Raw genomic sequence first — 21,664 nt, forward strand, 5'->3', positions numbered from 1 at the left:
CAAACACGATCGTTCAACGTAAATGAATTTTGAAGATCTCACATTTTGGGACAACATTTTAAACTCAAAAAAATACAAAAATTTGGCATCACGTAAAATTATAGGACGGACGGTTTCAATATGTGGAAGACCGACCTGGGCTGCCACCCGTCTGGCGACTTTTTGAGCGCCTTCCTAGCCGTCCTCTGCTTATCTTCCAGCCTAGTCTTCTCGGCAGCAGCAGCGTCGATGTCTCCCTGCTCTAACAGCCTGACATCAGGTCGCAGCCGACTGTCCGTGGGGCACAGTTGGCCCTTCATATCACGCTCTAGCTCGTTCAAGGACATTGCGAATTCGGTGAACTGGTAATACTGGAAAAGGAATGGAGAAATTAATTTGGTAACTCTTTTTTTTATTCTGCATCAACCTACTGCTAAGAACAATTTTGCCATTTTGGCTACGGAACCCTAATAAAAAGCCATTCCCAACGTTTCTACTACGTACTGCCTTTTTACAGCAATAAACGGCTTTTCAAGAAGAAATCTAATTCCATGGTAGGTAACAATTTAACTTGTCTGTGATCTTAAAAATCAGTTCAGTGACTAGGTACCTATTCTTTTTTCTCTGATTGTAGGTGCTGACAAATTGCTAAGACGATTTAGGTAGTTAACGACACAACTCTATTGAAATCTTAGTTGCTTGGAAATAAGCAAATAGTTTGAGTTGTTTGGTTGGTAGCGTTGTTATACACATTAAAAGAGCCGGGCTAGGTAAATGGCACAGACGTGCGGTAAGGATATACGCAGATGAATGTTCGGGGATAAAGCCATTCGACTTTGCTACAACACACATACGAGTACAATAGGCCGAAAAAGTGCAGTGATTGCTTCGGGTCGCGGAGCGGAGCGTGCAAAAATATCTGCCACGTCCCATCGGCCCCAGAAATAGAGTCGTATCAGATATTTATGCACGCTTGTTATGTCAGATATTGGTGCTGGTAACTGTTCGTGCAGCCCTTAAGCCGAGTTTAGACTTGCAAGAAATATCGTGCAAGTTGCTTCGGGCACATTGCGTCGCTCGATAGACCGCTACAAACTCTTTGGCTTTACGGCCTCGCAATGTAATGCAACTTGCACGATTTTTCTTGCAAGTACTCGGCTTTACGCTTAGGGGCTGTTTCACTATCCATTGATTAGTGTTAACTGGCCGTTAGGTGTGATGCCGTCTCTATTTGTTTTGTTCGAATAGACGGAGACGGCATGAGATTTAACCGTCGGTTAACGCTAATCAATGGATGGTGAAACAGCCCCTTAAGCTCTTCTCTTCTTGCTATCGTATCTCTCGAATCTATGAAAGGTCGTAAAAAGTGTATATACCTGAGCACTGTTGGTGGGCCTAGACCGTGCTTCCCATAGAGTCGTCGACCCCGGTATATCTATATTGTACGTGTCATCCGGCTTCGGGACCTCATCAGATTCCGGCTCCTCAGGCTGGAACATTTGAATATTCGGTCTTTATAAAATAAACCTTTATTGAACACCACATAAATAATCAATCATATGATATCATAGAGAGAAAATGACGATTTAAGCTTGACCTTATCGTTTCGAAGTGACCTCTTTCAGGCAACATATTTTAACAGAAAGATGTAACAAAAGAGATTGCAGCCACCAGAGATGTGCGAGGTTGTGTAGCGAGAAATTTATTTTTCATGGACCAATAGAAACGCTTAATTTCCCTATCCTCGCACGGCACCGCTCTGGAACAGCGAGGCGAGTTAAATGAAGGGTTCCTATTGGTTCATGATGAAAAAACACATTCCTCCCGCATTCCTGGCTGAAATTCAGCCTGGACTTACACTAATTCGTTCACCTAATGCGGTCGCCAAATTTGTTTCTGTGATTTGGATAGAGCTGGGAAAAACTTTTTGTTTTTCGGACGGTCTGTTGCTGTTAGCCTCAAATGGCTTTTTCATCACACTTGCTCGTAAAGAGTGTCGTAACATGCAACCCCCCCAAATAAAACCCTCGTCTTTTGTTCTTGCCATGAAACCCAAGGTCGGTAAATGAGTCATTGCGCGTATTAATACTGCTGCGCGCTCTGCTACTGCGCACGACATGAACGATTAGCACTGAATGGAGATTGCTGGCGCTGTTCGAGAGCGCGCAGCCTACTTAGTATCGGCCATTTTCGTAAAAAAAACATTTATTCTTTCACAAATAAACAATTTACTCGCAAAAACATTGAACGTCGCACGAGCGGTACCTATACTGGAATTACGAACATCGACTGTCTTCTACTTCGGGCTTCTAATAGAAATCTCGTTCGTAATTCCTCACTTAACGCCCTTATAACACAATGTACTATTACCCCCTCAGCAAAAAGTAAAAACTAATTCTACCCGTAGAAATATGAACTCACATCCTGTATGGACATGGACCGCAGCGCGCCCACTTTGAAGCTGTTCAGCTTGGCCAGCACTCTCTTGGGCGTGTGCGCGGGCGTCGCGGTCTCCTCGCCGCGCTCGCGCGCCCACTGCTCGTGCGCCTGCGCGCTGCACACCTTTATGAACTCCGTCCATTTGCCGTAGAGGAAACGGAGCTTCTTCTTGCTGGAAGGAATGGTTGCCGGTGGTTATTTTAGTTTTAGGGGAAAAATTAGTGGGGGAGAGTGAATAGATCTTGTTCGGGTTACTTGGACTCGTTTACTGATCTCTCGAACTACCTACCACTGACCAGAACTCTCTCCATACATTATGAACGTACATGCTAGCTTATATACTAGAATATCTCTAAGGTACTGAGATGGCGGCGTGGCTTATCTGGATCGATCGCGCGTGAGATAGATATCACTGCATTCCAAATCAATCGACACGATCCAGATAAATCATGTGCGAGCCATGGCACAATAGTTAAGTATATGAACCCGTGAGGTTATATGATGTTATGATATACCGATAAGCACTAGCTTGTTTGCTTAGATATAATGTAAAAAAACACCTCACAATCATTAGTGCTGATAGAGGCTAAATTATTTCCAAAATTAATTTGATCCTCCGGCGATTCGCCGGGAGCTGCTGCGGCGCGCTTGCTTCGCTCGCTCGGCTCACGTAGGTATTATTTAACAGCGCAATAGTAAGTCGTGGAAACCTAAATGAGTGTAGACCAAGAAGTTGCTTACTTTAACGGAGGTAGTTAAAATTACTACTTAGGTATTAAATTTTTCCATTGTGACACGAAAATTATCCTTAAAAATGTATGATTAGTTTTCGTGTCACAATGGAAAAAGTTAATAGTAATTCTAACTACCTGCGTAAAGATGTGCATTTTTTTGGTCTTCATCCAAATAGTAAAGGTGACCAATTACATTGCAAGACGGAGTGACGGGGACAAGGACGAAAAAGAATAGATATCTAGTTATTCAGATGAAAACGGGATTTTGTATTAAAACTCTTTATTATACATCTCTTTAATACACGTGAAATTAGCCGATAACAGGACTTTCTAACTCTTCTGTTTCACAAAAAGAACAAAACTAATTTCTTCCGTAGACCCAACTTACTTCTGATCAGTAATGAATCCATCAACGCGGTGCAAGTCCCGGTTGTTGAAACCAGCTGGCTTGAAAGCCAGGTTGGCCTTCAGACCGGCGCCGCCGTGGCAGGTCACCTCCATCGCCCCGTACTGCTCGATCCACAGCTTGCCCACGATCACGTTGTGGACGCAGCAGTTGACGTTTGTCCAGGTGTATGCTTCACCCCACCTAAATAGTATTTTAAAATTTCATTTTCTCTCTGATTGATTACTATTTATTGCCAACACAATAATTAAAATTAGACTAATTTAAAAATATTAATAAAAGGTAAAAAAACTAATAACTAAACTATAACTAGAAAAAAAAAGTATCCCCCTGCGGCATGGACCCAAAGATGCTGGCAGCATTTCCTCGCTGCTCCTATAGCAGTGCTGATACGTTGTGCGAAGAAGCTGCCAGCTCTTTGGTCCCCTGTGGTATCCGAAAGACTTATGGAAAATTCTTTCAAAATATTTTTTGCGGTTGGCCCCCACAGAACTAAGGCTCAACCCCCAAATGAAACAAAGTTGTATTCAGGGCCGTAGTACCTATTAGAGTTGTATTCTCTTAATTTTGAGGAAAGAGGACATTGATTACCAGATGACTTGAAAATTGGTTTTGGCGGTAAAGTAAATGTAATAGTGCCTAGCACGCTAATGACCAATAGATAAAATTAAATTAAACATGGCAATTACTGGGCCAATACTCAGTACTCGATTGTCTTAGGCTCCATTTCCACCAGAGATGTGCGAGGATGTGTTGCGAAGACTATGTCATATTCCTCTCAACGCATCATCGCACATCTCTCTCTCTCTCTCTCTCTCTGTGCATCTCTGGTGGAACCGGAGCCTAAGACAGTATTTTTCATCAACCAATAGAAACACTTCATTCGCTCCGCTTAGCTGTTTCCTGTTTGAGGATGAGTAAATTAAGCGTTTCTATTGGTTGATGAAAAACACATTCCTCGGAACACATCCTCACACATTTTAGGTGGAAACGCAGCTTAAGGGTCAGTTTCGTGTTAAGATCAGTTGTCAGCGTGGTTTGCGACTCCGGGGTTCATAAGGGGTCGGTAAGTACAACTTACCTGGGTAACTCCACGGTGACGTGCCCCTTGGGCTGGATCTCGACACTCTTGCCACAGAACTTGAGTTTGGGATGCACAGAGCCGTGGAACACGAAGTGAGGGCTGTCAGCGTGGAAAGCAGACACTGGGGGATGGTGGGATACCTGATGGGGGGACAGTTATAAAGATAATCAATATCATGGGACACTTGATACCAATTGATCTAGCTAGTCCCAAACTAAGCAAAGCTTCTACTATGAATACTAGGCAACGGATAAACATACTTATATATACTCACCGGCACAAAATTTGGCCATACATTTGCGGGCCAGATTTTCTGCTGGTCAGTGTTAGACAAATACATACTTAAATACGTATTAAACATCCAAGATCCGAGAACAAACACTAGTATTATTCGCACAAATATGGCCCGGCCGGGAATCGATCCCGGGACCTCAAACTTCGTAGTCAGAAGCCGGTATTGTTGTATTGTCTAGAGTTTCTGACAGTCACGATCACAGAGTTTAGAGTTTGCAGGGTTTAGAGTTTTTGTATGCGAAAACTGTCATTTGATTGTGATCGTGAGCGCCAGAAACGTTACGCAATAGACCCTCAGGTTCTTTACCCACTTGGCCATCAGGTCATTATTAAGTTGTTAAGATTGTTTTCGATGCAGGAGCAGGAAATCTATAGTTCCATACTGAAAAACGATGATCTAAAAACATGGGGAGAGTAACCGCTTGTGATTATCAATATTTTATCGTTTCTGTTTAGCTAAAGTCACAGTTTGATTTCAATAATAAAATTGTATGCTGGCTTTTAATGCCATCATAACAAAGCAAATTCCAAGCTACTTAAATATAACATTTTTTAATTATTCAAAGTGGTCACATGTCACTCATTAAAGTTGATCATGTATCACACCCCTTAGTAAGAATGTCAGGAAATATGTGGTAAAAAATTACTTGGCTACGGCACAGCTTTAGCTTCAAAAGACAGTCTTTCTACTAAAAGTAATAACTAAGTATTTGAACGACAAACCTGCTCGCAAACTGCTCTGAATTCAGGACGTTCTAATTCGTAAGTTTCTCCGAGGAGTGGATTGAAGGGTTTCCCCAGACGCTCCCAGTTTGAAGCCAGAGCGCTCACTGCAAAAGCTGCAAATAATGGACTCTTTTAGAAAAGTGTTTTTCGATTTAGGCATCCTATAGATTCCTTACGTTACCTAGAATCCAATTTCGAGGACAAAATTTATCCGGAAAGAGGTTTTGGTAATTGTTATAAGCTTTTCTTTAGCTTGCCCTGTTTATTTATTTATTTGTTTGTTTGTTTGGGTCAAATCTTGGAAGCTAAATTTGACCCACCAGCAGTCCAGCAGTTCCAGCACTTCCAGAAGTCTGATTGACTTTAAATATGGCATAAGTACTTATGTAAATTTGGTGACAATAGAATAATCTGGTAGTAACATCCTGGTGGTCCTGCCAAGATCGTCTCCGCAGGAGGGAACTTCTCAATGGTTAATAGTACCGACTTGAAATTTGGTACGGATATGTAGTTTAGATGACAATGCCAGTACAGCCAACAAAAAGTACAGTCAGCCAAAAAGTTTGAATTAAAAATGAAATTTTTAAACAGATACTTATTTTCCATATTTGAATAAACTTGCCGTTTCTAGATTACAATTTATGGTGTAGCGGTACTGTTGGTATACTTATGAATTCTAAGTATTTATCCCTAATAAGAGTAACGTGGCTGATTAACTGACGGTCAGAAATCGCACAACCCAAACCAATGGAGCTATAGACTTAAAATTTAGCAGATGTATTGAAATAATAAAATAAATACCTCCTACACGTATTGAACCCCGTAAAAGTAATGATTTTCTACTATGCTAGTGAGCCCGATATCCATAAATATAAACACTTCCGACCTACTTTTAAACCCACTAGCCATAAACGAAATCATTTTCCACCTGCTCTCAAACCCATTAGCCATAAACTTAATCACTTCCCACCTGCTATGTACTCCATGCGTGCCACCGGATCCGTCTGTTCCGAGGCCATGCGGAGCAGATGAGCATACTCCAGATACTCCAGCATCCGCTGGAGGAAGGACAGCGGTTCGTTGAACACCACCGGCATCGTAATCTTGGAGAGCTCCTTGCCAACGCAGTTCTTCAGGACAGACCAGAGAGAAAAGTCGCCGCGACTGAACTGGGCCACTGGGAGTGTAGTCCTGGGGACAAAGAGATAGAGATATTTGAGTTGGTTAAGATTGTTTAAGATTACTGGCACTTGAGGTATCCCATCTTAGGCCTCTAGGTTGGCAACGCATCTGAAATACCCCTGGTGTTGCAGATTTTTATGGGCGGTGGTGATATCTTACCATCAGGAGACCCACTTGCTCGTTCGCCATCCAGTCGAATAAAATAAAAAAAAGATTTCTGTTGTAGACAGTATCTTACTAGGACCTTCACCGTTCCAAACGATGCAAAAAATAATACAGTAAATTATGTATACGGAAACTTTTCTCTTGAATCAATTTATCTATTGATTAGATCAGAATTAAAATCCATTGTGCAGTTCAAAGGATCTCATCATCATCTTCGTCTATATACATATATACGTCTCTCACAATAGTAGGAATACAAAATCTAACACACGTACAGACAAGAAGCGGAAAATGACTTTGTTTTCAACTATGTAATTGTAAAGAAGGAGATGCAAAAGCTTAGCGTGGGTGGTGCTCCCGTTAGATTAACACTCTTTACTTATGGAAGCGTGAATATACCAAGAACTCGTAACCAAAACTCAACTCGAATTTATTGGACACAAAAGTGAAGCTTTATAATGCTACTTATGAAACGTACCCAACTCAAAGGGCTATATCTTACAATATGTGGATAAAGCTTGGTACATAATACGAAGCCCGACGGCCGAGCTCGGCATTTAGGCCAAGTGCACCCACGCGGCTCGGGCAACTGTACATCATGAACTACCCTTATTATGTTGGTATACTCGCAGTTATGTGGGCGAGAATTTCACGGGGACTTTTTTGCTCCAGCGACCATGAATTTTGTGTGCTACAGTGAGAAAGAATATATGTTTTTTTTTTAACAAAAAATGAAACCGACTACAAAAACCTTGAAAATAATTATCTAAAGTCTAAAGTTTGAAATCGGTGCCTCAGCACGAGCCAGTAGGAGTGGACCTATAGTCGTCTACCTCACCTACTTACTATATATTGGGCTTCAATCACTCCTGCTGGCTCGTGCTGAGTCACCGACTTCAAACTAGTAGAAAATTATTTTATGGTTTGTAGTGATTTGTAGCCAAAGTGCATTTCACAGCGATTCCATTAAGCCCAAACACGGCATAGTTATATTATTTTACTATACTTAATAGAGTACCGGTACGGTTCTTCATCAGGTCCAGTTCACCAAATGATACTTTCTGAATGTAAATATTTGACTTGATGTTAAAAATTCCAAAATCGCTATTAAAGATCTCATCATCAGATCCGGATTTCGTGACAATGTGACCACCTCAGAAGTATGTCCTTTAGAACAAAACAAATATATTTTGAAATTCGGCCCACAAGTGGCGGAGTTATAGCGTAATAAACATACAAAAAAAACATACAGTACCTACACGAATTGAGAACCTCTTCCTTTTTTGAAGTCGGTTGAAAATGGATATTTCTCATTTTTGTGCAACTTTCACGGGTGGAACTCTTTCTAATATTTCATAAAAACGGTAGTCTTATAATTTCTAAATCCATCATAACATTAGCACTTTCTCAAAATATTCGAAAGCTTAATTACATCCATGGAAATGACTGAGCCCACAAAAATTAGAAGTACCGTAGGAAATACCTACCCAATACCCAAGATATAGGTACCTAGTACCTAAATTAATGAATATTAAGTATTTAATTTATCGTTTTTTCTGTGCATAAAAGGCATGTTGGACTACAATCACCACGCTTGATGGCAAGTAAAGATGGAATACCGGGATACCCTTTTACCCGAGATTTGATTGCCATATTTCTTCTATAATTTTACATTCAGTACGAAGCCGAGGCTGTATTTCCTAACGTTTCTAACACTCGCGATCACAATCAAATGTCAATTTTTGTATGCGAAATCTGTCATTTGATTGCGATCGTGATAGTCAGAAACATTAGGCAATACGGCCTTTGGTCCTACAATTCTAGACAAATTATTATATAAAGCGGGATAGTGCGGATCAGGATTAACTACATAACCTACAAGTAACTGCTAACCCAGGGTGAAGTACCTACATAGCATCAAACTGTGGAATTATCATTCCTAACCTGGGGATAGTAATTTATTTTTTTAATCCTATAAGTACCACGCAAGCGCTCTAAGGTATGGCCAACACAAAAGAATAACATTCTAAATTTAAATTTTTAAATCCAATTCAATTTCCAAAACGGAATTCGAAGTTCGAATTGAAACACGATTCATTTGTTTCACATTCTTGAATAACGCCTTTAAATCCCGCTATTGCGTGATACTTCACGGCCGCTGGATTATATTGGGATTATTAAACGCGGGATTAACGTCCGGGACTTCAACTGGGTCAAGGACTCAGGCTAAGGCCTCTCCAGCAGCATGCTTCCTAGCAATGCTTAGCGAAGAGTAGTTTTATGACATTTTTATTATTTAAGGAAAGATGGATCGCCGTCCTATCTGTTTGTTCAATTTTAACATTTTGTGACATTCAATTGTATTCCAATTTAATCTTTTTTGCTGACTGAACTTATTGTTGACTGTACTTGCATTGTCACCCAAACTATATTTGCATACCAAATTTCAAGTCGATGCTATTAACCGTTGAAGAGTTCCGTCCTGCGGAGACGATCCTGGCTGGACTACCAGGATGTCACTACTAGATTATTGTATTGTCTCGTGATGCCAAATTTCAAGTCAACCCGACTACTGAAAGGTGGTCGAATTTTACTTGCAAGATTTGACTACAGACAGACAGACAGACAACGGGACAGGTGAAACTAAATAAAAGCTTGTAAAAAAGATTCCATTCATAACTCCATACTTACATTTCCAGAAACTTTTTCATTTATAATTACTTATTAAAAAAAAATACAAACAGTGAAACGTAGAACCTTCACCTTTTTTGAAGTCGGTTAAAAATAAAATATCTTAGTACATTGTGCTTTGCTCACTGTTTACGTGACGGCTAGGAAAGATCTAGAATTTCAGCGCTAATTATTGCTAATGCAGCTCTTTGGGCACGATTACCTAAGATTAAATTATGATTAATCTTTTTTAGGGTTCTGTAGTCAACTAAGAACCCTTATAGTTTCGCCATGTCTGTCCGTCTGTCTTTCTGTCCGCGGGTAATCTAAGAGACCGTTAGTACTAGAAAGCTGTAATTTGGCATGAATATACATATCAGTCACGCCGACAAAGTGGTAGGTACAATAAAAAAAGTAAACGATTTTTTTTAGGGTATCTCCCAGACGTAAAGTGGGGGTGATATTTTATTTTCTCGACTAACCCTATAGTGTGGGGTATCATTGGATAGTTCTTTAAAAACCATTGGGGAGTTGCTAAGACAATTTTTCTATTCAGTGATCTGTTTGTGAAATATTCAACTTTAAAGCGCAAATTTTCTTTAAAATCGAGCATCGTCCCCCCCGCCTCCAAATCGAAACTGTTGGGTGGAAAAATTTGAAAAAATTCAGGATGGTAGTAAATATATCAAATTTACAAGGAAAATTTTAGAACCATTAGTGTTGTTAATTATTTATAATCACTTAAACTTTTATAAATAAACTATTATACGAAAGATTAAAATTACATGTATATGAAAAAAAGAAAGAAAGAAAGGAAACATTTACAATATGAAAACATATCTCTCGCTATCGTATTTAATATCAAATTTTTACAAGGATGTGGTGTGATTGTGAGGTCCCTTAGCTACGAGTAAGTCCTTAATCAAAATACTTATCTTACGAGATGTCAGTGTGTATTCTCTATCGAACGTGACATTAAGTAACCATATTTATATATTATATTAGATGTAAACCGTTTCCATCGTTCAATCACAAAACCACATCCAGTTAAGAAACTTGAAGCAGAACTTGTTGCTGGTAACCCTCGCATGTGCAGGGTGACCAAGCGTTCAAGGTCGCCGGGAACGATCAATACGGTCTCGCGTAGTCGCGGGAAACGGGAATTTATTGTTACAGCGACTATGTTGGGGAATTGATAGCAAATGGCGGATAGGGTAAGTAATAGAATATATAAAAACAAAAATATAATATTCATTAAGTACCTATAACTTCACTTTCTATATTTTTTTAAATATAACATACGTTTGCTATATTTCTCATAACGTATAATGAGCTATGTACATAAATACATTTGAGTATAACGATCAAATTATATGTATAATATTCGCAACCTCTAACAACCAAAACATATAACATTCATTTAATCATACAACGGAAAAGAAACGGGGTTGCTGCAATTTTTCGATTTAGTGATTTGTTTGCGAAATATTCAACTTTAAAGTGCAAATTTTACTAAAATCGAGCGTCCCCCCCCTCTAAAATCTAAACCGGTGGGTGGAAAAATTTGAAAAAAATCAGAATGGTAGTAACTAAGTTTATCAAACTTTCTAGGAAAACTATAACGGCTAAGTTTGCTTGAGAATTATTAGTAGTTTAAGAGTAAATAGCAGCCTAAGGTATAAAATAATACCTAAACTTGGAAGATTCCGTATAAATTACGAAATCCTTAGAAAAATATTACTTATTTTTTTCATAATGGCTACGGAACCCTATTTGGGAAGTGTCCGACACGCTCTTGGCCGGTTTTGTTACATAACATGGGACGCACCCGGCGGATATTGTGTAATGTTGGAAATATAACTTAAAAACCGGCCAAGAGCGTGTCGTACACGCCCAAGATAGGGTTCCGTAGCCATTACGAAAAAATTGAGTAATATTTTTCTAAGGATTAATAAAGTCAAAACATCACTCCCAAAGAACAAATATTTTTAGAAATGTTCGTAAATTCACTGAGGCAAAACTCCACTGAGGCAATCCAATCATATTAGTTGAATACACATCTCGTCTCCGCCTCATTATCCTAAGATGTGTAGGGATTGGTCGATACCTACACGTCTCCTCTCCGCTCCGCTGGTCTCCGCCTCAGTGGAGCCGCAGCCTAATTAGGACATGCCACAAATCATTGGCAATCATTAATGATTGCCAAGCCTGTAACTGTATTGTCTAACACGCTGAAGTTAGCGATCGCATTCATTATCTCTTTCTACCCTTATCTTATACCGTGTAACAGAAAGAAGTGGTGAAAATGATTGTGATTCTCTATGTATATACTTGTGTTCTCTGTACTGTTTACTGTATTGGTGTGCTATAAAGAGTTATTGTATTGTATTGTATTGTGATAAGTAAGTAACAAACAAGCTGAGATATGAGGTGCATAGGGGAAATTCGTGTCGGTACCGTTGACCATCAGTGGTGTAGCGGTATAGCACGCGGTACGGATTACCGAGGACCTGGGTTCGATTCCCAGTGATGGTCTTATTTTTCTGTTTTTTCTGTGCATCTATATTTCAGTTTGTATTTTCAATTTAGGTTTTACGGGATGACCGTAAAAGTAAAAATTTGGAATTGAAATAAAAAATACAAAAAGATTCCAAAAAACCAATCTTGTATTGTGATACCAAATGTGCTAGACAATGAGGCCTCTCAGAGGCCGTATTGCCTAACGTTTCTGCCGCTCGCGATCGCAATCAAATGACAGTTTTTGTATCCGTAATCTGTCATTTGATTGCAATCGCGAGCGTCATTAGGCTATACGGTCTCGAGTCTAGACTCCTCAATAAAGGGCGCGCAGGGCGTGGATAAATTAGTTCCTTTGTTTGTTGGGTGGGAGCCTTAAAAGACGCCGAAAGCAAATTAATTCGCGCTTCATTTCCATTTAACACTTTCGGTTACAGCCGAGACGTTTTTGGCCTCAAGCATCACTAAAGTCTGTACCCTGGCTGGCAGTTGATCAAATCATCATGATCCTTAGGCTTCCCCTATATAATCCCAGCAGCTTCAGTTGAATGAAAGCAGCCTGCATCCACCGTTAACCCACGGCTTTAATGCAGTCATCCATCCACCTCGTTGGTGGACATCCGTTGGTGAACTTTTCGGCCTCAATGGCCATCTGTTCTCCGTGCTTTGTGACCTGCCCATTGCCACTGCAACGAGCTAATTCGCTTGGCTTTATCGGTTACCCTCCTTCTTCTACATTCTGATGAAACAGATATTTTATTCATCACAACTTGAACAATTTTTAAGTGTAAAGGTCACATTTTTTTGAGATTGTATCCCTCGCACTTTTTTTGTCATTCACACTACACGGCTGGCAAGGTATTGTAGAGATTAGGAACCATTGTTATTTTGTATGATGATTGCCCATGATTTTGCCCCAGCTAAAACTGAGACTTTCGCTTGCACTTCGCATTCACCAGTCAATTAATGAGAATCTAGTGCGAATATTAAAATAATGTCACTGTCATGATACACGAGTACATGCTGGAAGCGTTATATGGCGGTTAAGGTCACATTCCATACTAAGTCAAGGGCAACCAGATCAAATTCCTCTTACAATGAAATTCCGCATGTTTTCTACGGAGCCATTGTACCGTTGGCAGTACTTATACTAAATGAATATAACAATAAGTCGATCTTATATCTCGTATCTTCCTTATTCTTCAACAGATATCGATGTTTTTTATTACGTCAATCATTACAATTCCAACTACAACTTAAATGTATATTTGACATGTACCTACATTTTTTTATTTTATGAATAAATGCATATGAATATGATGTCATGGTTAAAGCAAGTGAAACTGCGGATAAACACTAGTTATAGCTAAAAAACACTAGCTTTTAATTATATGGGATAATCTGGGTCGTCTCCAAAATTACCATGTTTTACTTACCTACTACAAAACAAGCTCTTCCTATATAACTCGTGAGCTCTCCAAGGTCAGTAAAGAGAGGACTCTCAATGAGATTCCCGTTCCCTCAGGAACTAAGGATGTGGGTCACGATATACGTTTCCGCACAATGTTTACCATTGTTTGTTTATTCGGATTACTTGTTCTGGTAAAATAACGCTACGTATTTGTTTTGTCTAATACATCAAAATTGCGACACTGATACGGACGACTAGATAGCCTATATATATTATAGTGGCTAGAATACGTACCTAATTACGAAGCGTAAGGTTCCAGGTTCGATCCCCGGTCGGTGTAGAAGACTACCGAGTCTAGAGACTATGTCTGAAATATATCCAGCTAAACTAGATTAAAGACGTGAGTTATCCGTTTTATTTCACTATACTTTAGACACAGTCTAAATAAGGAATATTAGCTTTCTTACAAGTTTTTAGGATTCCGTACCTAAAGGGTAAAAACGGAAACCCTATTACTAAGTCTTCGCTGTCCGTCTGTCCGTCCGTCTGTCACTAGGGTGTATCTCATGAACCGTGATAGTTGGATAATCGTAGCAACAAATACTAAAAATCAGAATAAAATAAATATGTTTATTGTTATATGTTTTTATATGTTTTAGTTTTTAAATGGGTCTCACTGAAAAACAGCGTTGCGGCTTGCCGTAACAGTATGCTGAGTGGGGTCCACTTTATACTATTCGATGTTATTATTATTATTTTTTTGTTCTCTCCATCTAATGTATTTTTATGTGTATCGAATATGTGTAAATAAATGTTTCTCTCACTCTCTCTCTCTCTCTCTCTCTCTCTTTCTCTCTCTCTCTCTCTCTCATGTAAGGGGATCCCATGTATACAACAAACGTGATTTTTTTGTCGTTTTTGCTAATGTCTAATGAATGTTGAATAGATATGGTACGGAAACCATCGTGCGCGAGTCCGACTCGCCCTTGGTCGGTTTTTTAACACTCTTTCATTAGCCTCCCATAAAATTAACTGGCAGTGTAGCAATCAAACAAAAATAAGTATATTTAGACGTGCTTTATCGATTTCCAATAGTGCGCTTGAAGTGAAATTCGGCATGTCAACATTTTCTTTTTCAAAGTAATCTTATCTTTCTATGCAAAGAAATACTAATTGCTTTACCTCAGCTTCTAAGGCAATCTATTGTGCCTAACTCAATGGAGGAAAATGAAATTAACATTTTTCAATCTACTCCATCCCGGGCTTTGGTTCGCAAAGTGCTGTGTCAAGGTCTCCAGGGAAGGATCGATGTAGGCACTCACCCGGGATCAACACCATACCTACCTAGGTACAAAGGAAAAGGGAATGTTCAACAGCTGCCAGCCTGCCACAGCTGGGAACGGTCTCGCAAACATACTTAGCGCCCTAATATTATAAATGCGATCGATTGAGAAGGAGTGCGTGTCTGTAGTTGTTGCTCTTTCATAGGACTGAGATAATATCTCTAAATCTTAAACGCTACGTTTGAAGACTTGAAATTTGGTTGACGTGAGCTAAAAATATCTGTTAAAAGCTGGTAAAAGCTTATTCCGAAGCTATTTTCAAATTTATTTCACTAATACAAAGCTATACAAAGCTATAATTCTTGGTATTTTTTTTACTTTTCATCCCCGGAAAGAAAAAAGTTCCTGCGGGATACCGACGAAGTTCCATAGATAATAGACTTTTGATTCAGCTCTAAATAGAGCGCCTAAAAGGCCTTTATGCTTTCGTTTGTGAAGTTCACGAGTAGAAAAAATATAGAATGAAATGTGAACGAAAAATTCTTTCCCACATTTTACCTCCGTCACACGAAAACTTAACAAAAGGGAGTGAGATTATGGATTTTTTGATCCATTCCCCTGAATACCCTTGGCGTGAAGATGGAGTGCTGGGCCAAGGTCACCGGGACCGAACTGACCCGGGATCAGGGTTGTCAGATAGAAAAATATTGCGAAATCTTATATTATTATGGATATAAATGTAGGTATTTTGTGATAGTTTAGATGCTAGACCCAACTTGATCTTGAGGTGATAGAGTCTGCTTCTTTCAGTACCTCTTCAATCCTGAAGGTTGGCTTTGGCCATTAGCTTTTTTGTTTTTGTCCATATACATATATCTTAATATTGTACACACACACACATGGGAGTTACGGCAAGATTTTTTTCGCAAATTTACTCTTGGGAAATCGTTCAAAGTTAATAAGTGTATCGATACACTTGTAATATTGTAAATTCGTAATGTACTCGTATAGTAGGTAGGTATGTATTTTCTTCTTCTTTTATTTGTTTTCAGTAGGTTATGAAGAGATTTACACTGTCCAGAAAAGTGAAGTAAAACGTGGTGTGTCACATACCAAGAAACTAATACTCGTCGTATTTTTAGGGTTCCGTACAAGGTGGCAAGCGGAGCCTTAATAACACTACACTGTCCGTCTGTCTATCTGTCACAGGATTGTATCTCAAGAACCGTAATAGATCGACAGCTACTGCCACAGTATAAGAATATATAATGAAAACACAATTAAAATTTAAAATTAAAAAAAGATCACAATTCATCAATATAAAATGACCCGCACTGTGCACATTTCCTGCCGTGAAGCAGCAGTGCTTGCACTGTTGTGTTTCGGCGTGGAGAGTAAGACAGCCGGTGAAATTACTGGCACTTGAGGTATCCCATCTTAGGCCTCTAGTTTGGCAACGCATCTGCAATCCCCCTGGTGTTGCAGGTGTCTATGGGCGGTGGTGATCTCTTACCATCAGGAGACCCACCTGCTCGTTTGCCATCCAATCGAATAAAAATAAAAAATAAAAAAACTGTTTACTTAGGGCTCTGCTAATACTACAATTTTAAAGGTACGATCGTTTAAAGATATGAAATAATAGATTTATATCACACATCGTATTTCATCCTGCATAACTTTCTACATAAAGTTGTTGCTCGACGTTCACAAATATACAGATCCTAGAAAGAATGATGTCTTCTTCGACCAGACGTCAAAATAAAAACAATGCCAATGTCCGGCTTCCGGCCATCTCAAACGTCCCGGATATCCGTTGCTAGCCCTGCCCGTGCTCAACCTTGAAACTCAGATGCGATTTTTTTTGTCCCCAGAGTGCCTTGAATTTGTGAACGTCACGCCGTAAAATATTGGGTAGAGTTGCAAATCCTGATATTAGTTTAGTTAGATTTGAGGTTTGTTTTGTTTGACGCTATATTTACCTACATAACTAAGAAATACAATACCACGTAATTTCTGCAGACATTTTGCGGCTTTACTTCGAGTATGTTCGTACGCACTGTGGGGTGAGCCGCATAATAGCAGTAGAAGTGCCCTTACGTATGTAATTAAAATTAACTATCCTCTAAAAACTGCGAAGAAAGATAATCTAAAATAACATAGTGAGTTGGATACCTATACCTACCTAATAAAAAAATCGTACAGTTTATTTTCAACATCTACTCAAACAGAGGACTGAAAAGGATCTGAAACGCTAGGCTACATACGACTCTATTGAGTATCATTCCAATAAACATATACATATGTAACATCTGGTGCTGACAGTATGTCGATAATTCATAGACCTCTCCCACCCAAAACAACACTGTATACCTAACTATATAAAGCCGCGTCGTCTGAAACATTACATAACATATTTACGGGGTGTTACCAGGTACACGGAAGCGAGTAATCTAGTCATCTGTTGAGCCTCCCCCTCCCTCCGGGCGAATAGGGGGAAGGAAATATTCAGTGCTCATGGTCGGTCGACCAAGTCAGCTGCGAATAAGCTGTGGAAAATATTGGTATTTCTAATAGCAGGTCGTAATTTAAATTGATGGCACGTAACTTAAGGAAGGAACATGTAGGTATTTATGTTTTAGGGGTCCGTCCGTACTTTGCAAGTACCACAGACGACTTCGGATCAAATTTATTGTCCGTAGCTAGTGCACTAGCTGTTACCTGCGACTCCGTCCGCGTAAAATTCGTTTATCGCTGTGATCGAAGGTTTATCGCTATACCGCGGAAGATATGCAATTTTCCGAGATAAAAACTTCTTAACTTTCACGCGCACACACACACACACACACACACACACACACACACACACACACACACACACACACACACACACATTGGATCCTCTGCATGCTTATCTAATATTAAGATAAGTGTACTTTTATAATTTTATAATTGGTTTATATCCATAATACCTTGTGGAAGAGCGGGGTCCCCTGGCAAGCATTGTTTTGCTTAAAAGGTGGCCACAACCTTGTTCTATTGTGACAATGTATTATTTAAACCAATAAACTTTTTTAATTTTTCAAAAACTATCCTATATCCTTTCCCGGGACTTAAACTAAATACCTGTACTTATACACGTGTACTTGTACTTATAAGTAAACCACTAATAATATGGATCTTTGTTGTCTGAATAAATAAATAAATTATCATTTATACCGAAATTCATCTAAATCGGTTCAGCGGTTTAGACGTGATGAGGTAACGAACAAATAAACAGATTTACAAATCTGTCTGCCTGTCTAGACACTTTTCCTCAGGAACGCATGGATGTCTGTATAGAGCAGAAAGTAGGGTCTGTGTAAATATCCAGATCTGCATTCCCTTGCCATTGTTCGTGCAATTAAAACATATCACCTGTTACAAGTATAAGAATAGTAGATTGTACAACAAGAGCATAAAATGAGCCATTTTACCCAAGGCGTCGAGGGGAAAATAGGTTCAATGCTCGAGTTTTACACTCTGCTTTTCACTTAGATTGCGAGGAAATTAAATAGCAACAGTAGAAAACAATTGTTCACTTTCTATATAACTTTTATTTTTCATGTATTATTGTATAATTGTATTTTTTTTTGTTTTATTGATTTATTTGATGAATTTTTAGTTTCATATAAACTAAAAAAAAATAAAAAATATATGTAGAAACTCTTTTGATTCGTGGCTGTTGACACCTGATTACCTTGGTCTTAGAAGAAGATCTTATGTCGCCTACATCCAGCATGAACACGAACTTTACGAGCATGAGAAGTGAAAAAATAATTAGAACTCTAGACCTTCAGTAAACAAATCCAACGCTATACCGTTCAACCACCACGCTGACGACATAGTTATCAAAATTAACGATCGTATTGTACGTACATTGTCAAAACACCGTTTCAATTAGAAAACATGCATTTTCCCAAAATAGATTAATTGTTCGCTCCCGAAAGCCCCACATAGCACGTCAAAATCGTTAGAGTCGTTTCCGAGATCCCCAAAATTAATAAATATACTATAGGCACTAAGCTTGACCCACGGTTCGACTTTTAAATTTTAGCCTGTTTTATTGTTATAATTCTATAATTATTATTTTTTGTTAATATACAAAATCTAACTAAGTCCGCACCTGGCAGTACGCACTGTAGGAGTATGCTGACACCGACGCCTGTTGTCACAATTATAAACTTTGATTTTGTATGAAATTATGTTTAATGTGTTTTTTTTATTCGACTGGATGGAAAACGAGCAAGTGGGTCTCCTGATGGTAAGAGATCACCACCGCCCATAAACATCTGCAACACCAGGGGTATTTGGTGGCAATATGTATTTTTTTTCTTTCTTTTCTTTCTTTCACATGAAATGCGCCCGCGATTGCCTTGATGAGCACGATAACGGCTTAATGAGACAAGGTGGTGAGTCCAACATACGGGGGTTTTAGTACTTACCTACAGTCACACTGTAAACATAGACTCGCCCCACTCGCAAGTCTCCGTCTGTCGCCGAGGTCGTTTAGTTACATTACGTCAAGAAATGGGAATATTACTGAGTTTCTGTTAAAGGTTAAGGCATCATAATAATGCACTAGCTTGCGCCTGTGGCTTGTTCTTGTTAATATTTCACAGAAAACTGAAAAATTTCAGCGTTTTTGGTCCAAGGGCTTGAGCTGGATTTTGATGAGTAGTCTATATCGATGACTTAATACTTCGGCGAATATCCGTTTTGCGGAGTTCTCTCCATAGCCCGTCACGTGACTCTGAACCTTTCCAAGACCCCAAAAGTCAAGGCCCACGTCTCAGAGCCATAGCCCATCACTAGGAACACACACTGATTGAAGACTAGTCTTCTAGGCTCTGCACTTATATAATATACATACATTTTCTGAGAAAATTCGTCTGGTACCTATTTTAAAACGTAAACCTGTGAGGGCGTATTCATAAACACTGTTAATCTACAATATTCCTTTGCTTTATCTGTCACTTGGATATTAACACTTGTTAGTGTTAGACAAGGACAACACATACAGTTTTCTTAGTCGGTTTGTATTTTTTTTATGAAAAACCGGATTAGAAGTTACATTTAATGAAATAAAACCGGATAACTCAGGTCTTAAATCGAGTTTAACTCGACATTTTTCGGGCTAATCTGGAGTCTCGGTGCTCCGGGAAGAAGGGCTGCGAATTAGCCCGAAACAGGACGAGCTAAACTCGATTTAAGACGTGAGTTACCTGGTTTTTTTTCATATGTGTTTCACGGTAGTTTTAAGAAACTGAACAAAATAACGCTCTTGGTAGTTTAAGTTCTTATGAATAATTCTAGTGAGAGATCTCCAACGCATTCCTGAGTATTGCATAATGCATTAAATGGTAATGACAGATGTAGAGACTGAGAATGAATGTTGGCAGTAGGTATGAGACATTTAATACCATCAGTCAGTCATATTAAGTACTACTAAAAGTATAAGAAGTTAGATGATAATATGCGGTTTACTAACGTTTCGGCGAATAACGTTTGGCAACCTGTTTCATTTCGCAACTATTCATTTCCCAATCGTTAAATTTTTCTGAAACAGTGAATTTTTTAGTTTTTTTTTAAAACTAACCTAACCTAAAGGGTTCTACACGATGGCCCTGAAATAAATCCTGAAATATTTAGTTTTAGAGTTTGCGCAATGAAAAGTTGCGAAATGAAACAGGTTGCCAAACGTTAACTTGCGAAAAGGCAGTACTCAGATAATATGGCGGATGTCCCTTAGCCAATTCATGAAATGGCGGCATTTCACGATATGCGTAGGAATTTCGTGATCTGGCGGATTTTACGATCGGCCGCCGACATATAGATAATGGTAAGGAACCCTTCGTGCGCGAGTCCGATTCGCACTTGGCCGGTTTTTTTAAGAATGTAGTCATGAAGTTTAACCTCACCTGCCAACCACGATAATTCAGTCAAGAGTGCCATATTAAAGATACTGTGGTGTTTGGTAACACTACGCAGCGTGACAAAAGGCGTCAAGAGGAAAAACACGAAAAGCTTCTCACCTCGATTGCCTTTGTGCTAATAGGTTTTAGTGAACAACTCACTCCCTAAATGGGACGTGACATTTATTCGTATTGCAAAAGCTACGTTAAAAATCACGTAAAGAGACAGGTACGTGAGAAGTAAAATCCATACTAATATTATAAATGCGAAAGTGTGTGTGTTTGTATATTTGTGTGTTTGTATGTTTGTCCGTCTTTCACGTCGAAACGGATTGACGTTATTTTGGCATAGAAATAGTTTATGGGCCAGAGAGTGACATAGGCTACTTTTTATCCCGGAAAAATGCACAGTTCCCGAGGGAACAGCGCGCGATAACCGAATTCCACGCGGGCGAAGCCGCGGGTAAAAGCTAGTTCCTTATAAGATTTACTCTAGGTCAAGAACGTGTGTTCAGAAGCGCTTCAAATGCTTGGTTTTTAACCACCCACGCAAAAAGAGAGGTGTTATAAAATTGATGCAACTGTCTGTCTATCTGTGTCATCGCAACTCTCAAACGGATGAACCGATTTCGATTCTTTTTTAAGCGAAAGTGAGTTTTTTTACGGTGGTTCTTAGCTATTACGAACTTTTAAATGCTCTGTTTCAACGGCAGGCGAAAAAATTGACTATGGGCAACCTTTCGCATGTATCTTTCAATGTCATTCTAAAACATGATACAACAAGTTTTATTGTCTTGAATGACCACTAACAGCTCGTACTTTG

General features: G+C 39.2%; 1 protein-coding gene across 7 annotated transcripts in view; it reads right to left on the minus strand.

The window, feature by feature from the left end:
* LOC141437830 (oxysterol-binding protein-related protein 1) overlaps positions 1–21,664 on the minus strand; it is a 43,814-nt gene that overhangs the window by 7,329 nt on the left and 14,821 nt on the right. For all 7 annotated transcript variants that reach the window (XM_074101354.1, XM_074101360.1, XM_074101356.1 and 4 more), the window contains 7 exons: positions 6,633–6,853; positions 5,660–5,775; positions 4,640–4,782; positions 3,541–3,741; positions 2,401–2,590; positions 1,356–1,469; positions 136–350 (listed from right to left, as the gene is read on the minus strand). In XM_074101354.1, the coding sequence (XP_073957455.1) occupies positions 136–350; positions 1,356–1,469; positions 2,401–2,590; positions 3,541–3,741; positions 4,640–4,782; positions 5,660–5,775; positions 6,633–6,853 (1,200 nt within the window). The remainder of the gene's footprint in view (positions 1–135; positions 351–1,355; positions 1,470–2,400; positions 2,591–3,540; positions 3,742–4,639; positions 4,783–5,659; positions 5,776–6,632; positions 6,854–21,664) is intronic.

Source organism: Choristoneura fumiferana, chromosome 18, assembly GCF_025370935.1.
Source record: "Choristoneura fumiferana chromosome 18, NRCan_CFum_1, whole genome shotgun sequence".
In the NCBI taxonomy this organism is placed as follows: domain Eukaryota; kingdom Metazoa; phylum Arthropoda; class Insecta; order Lepidoptera; family Tortricidae; genus Choristoneura; species Choristoneura fumiferana.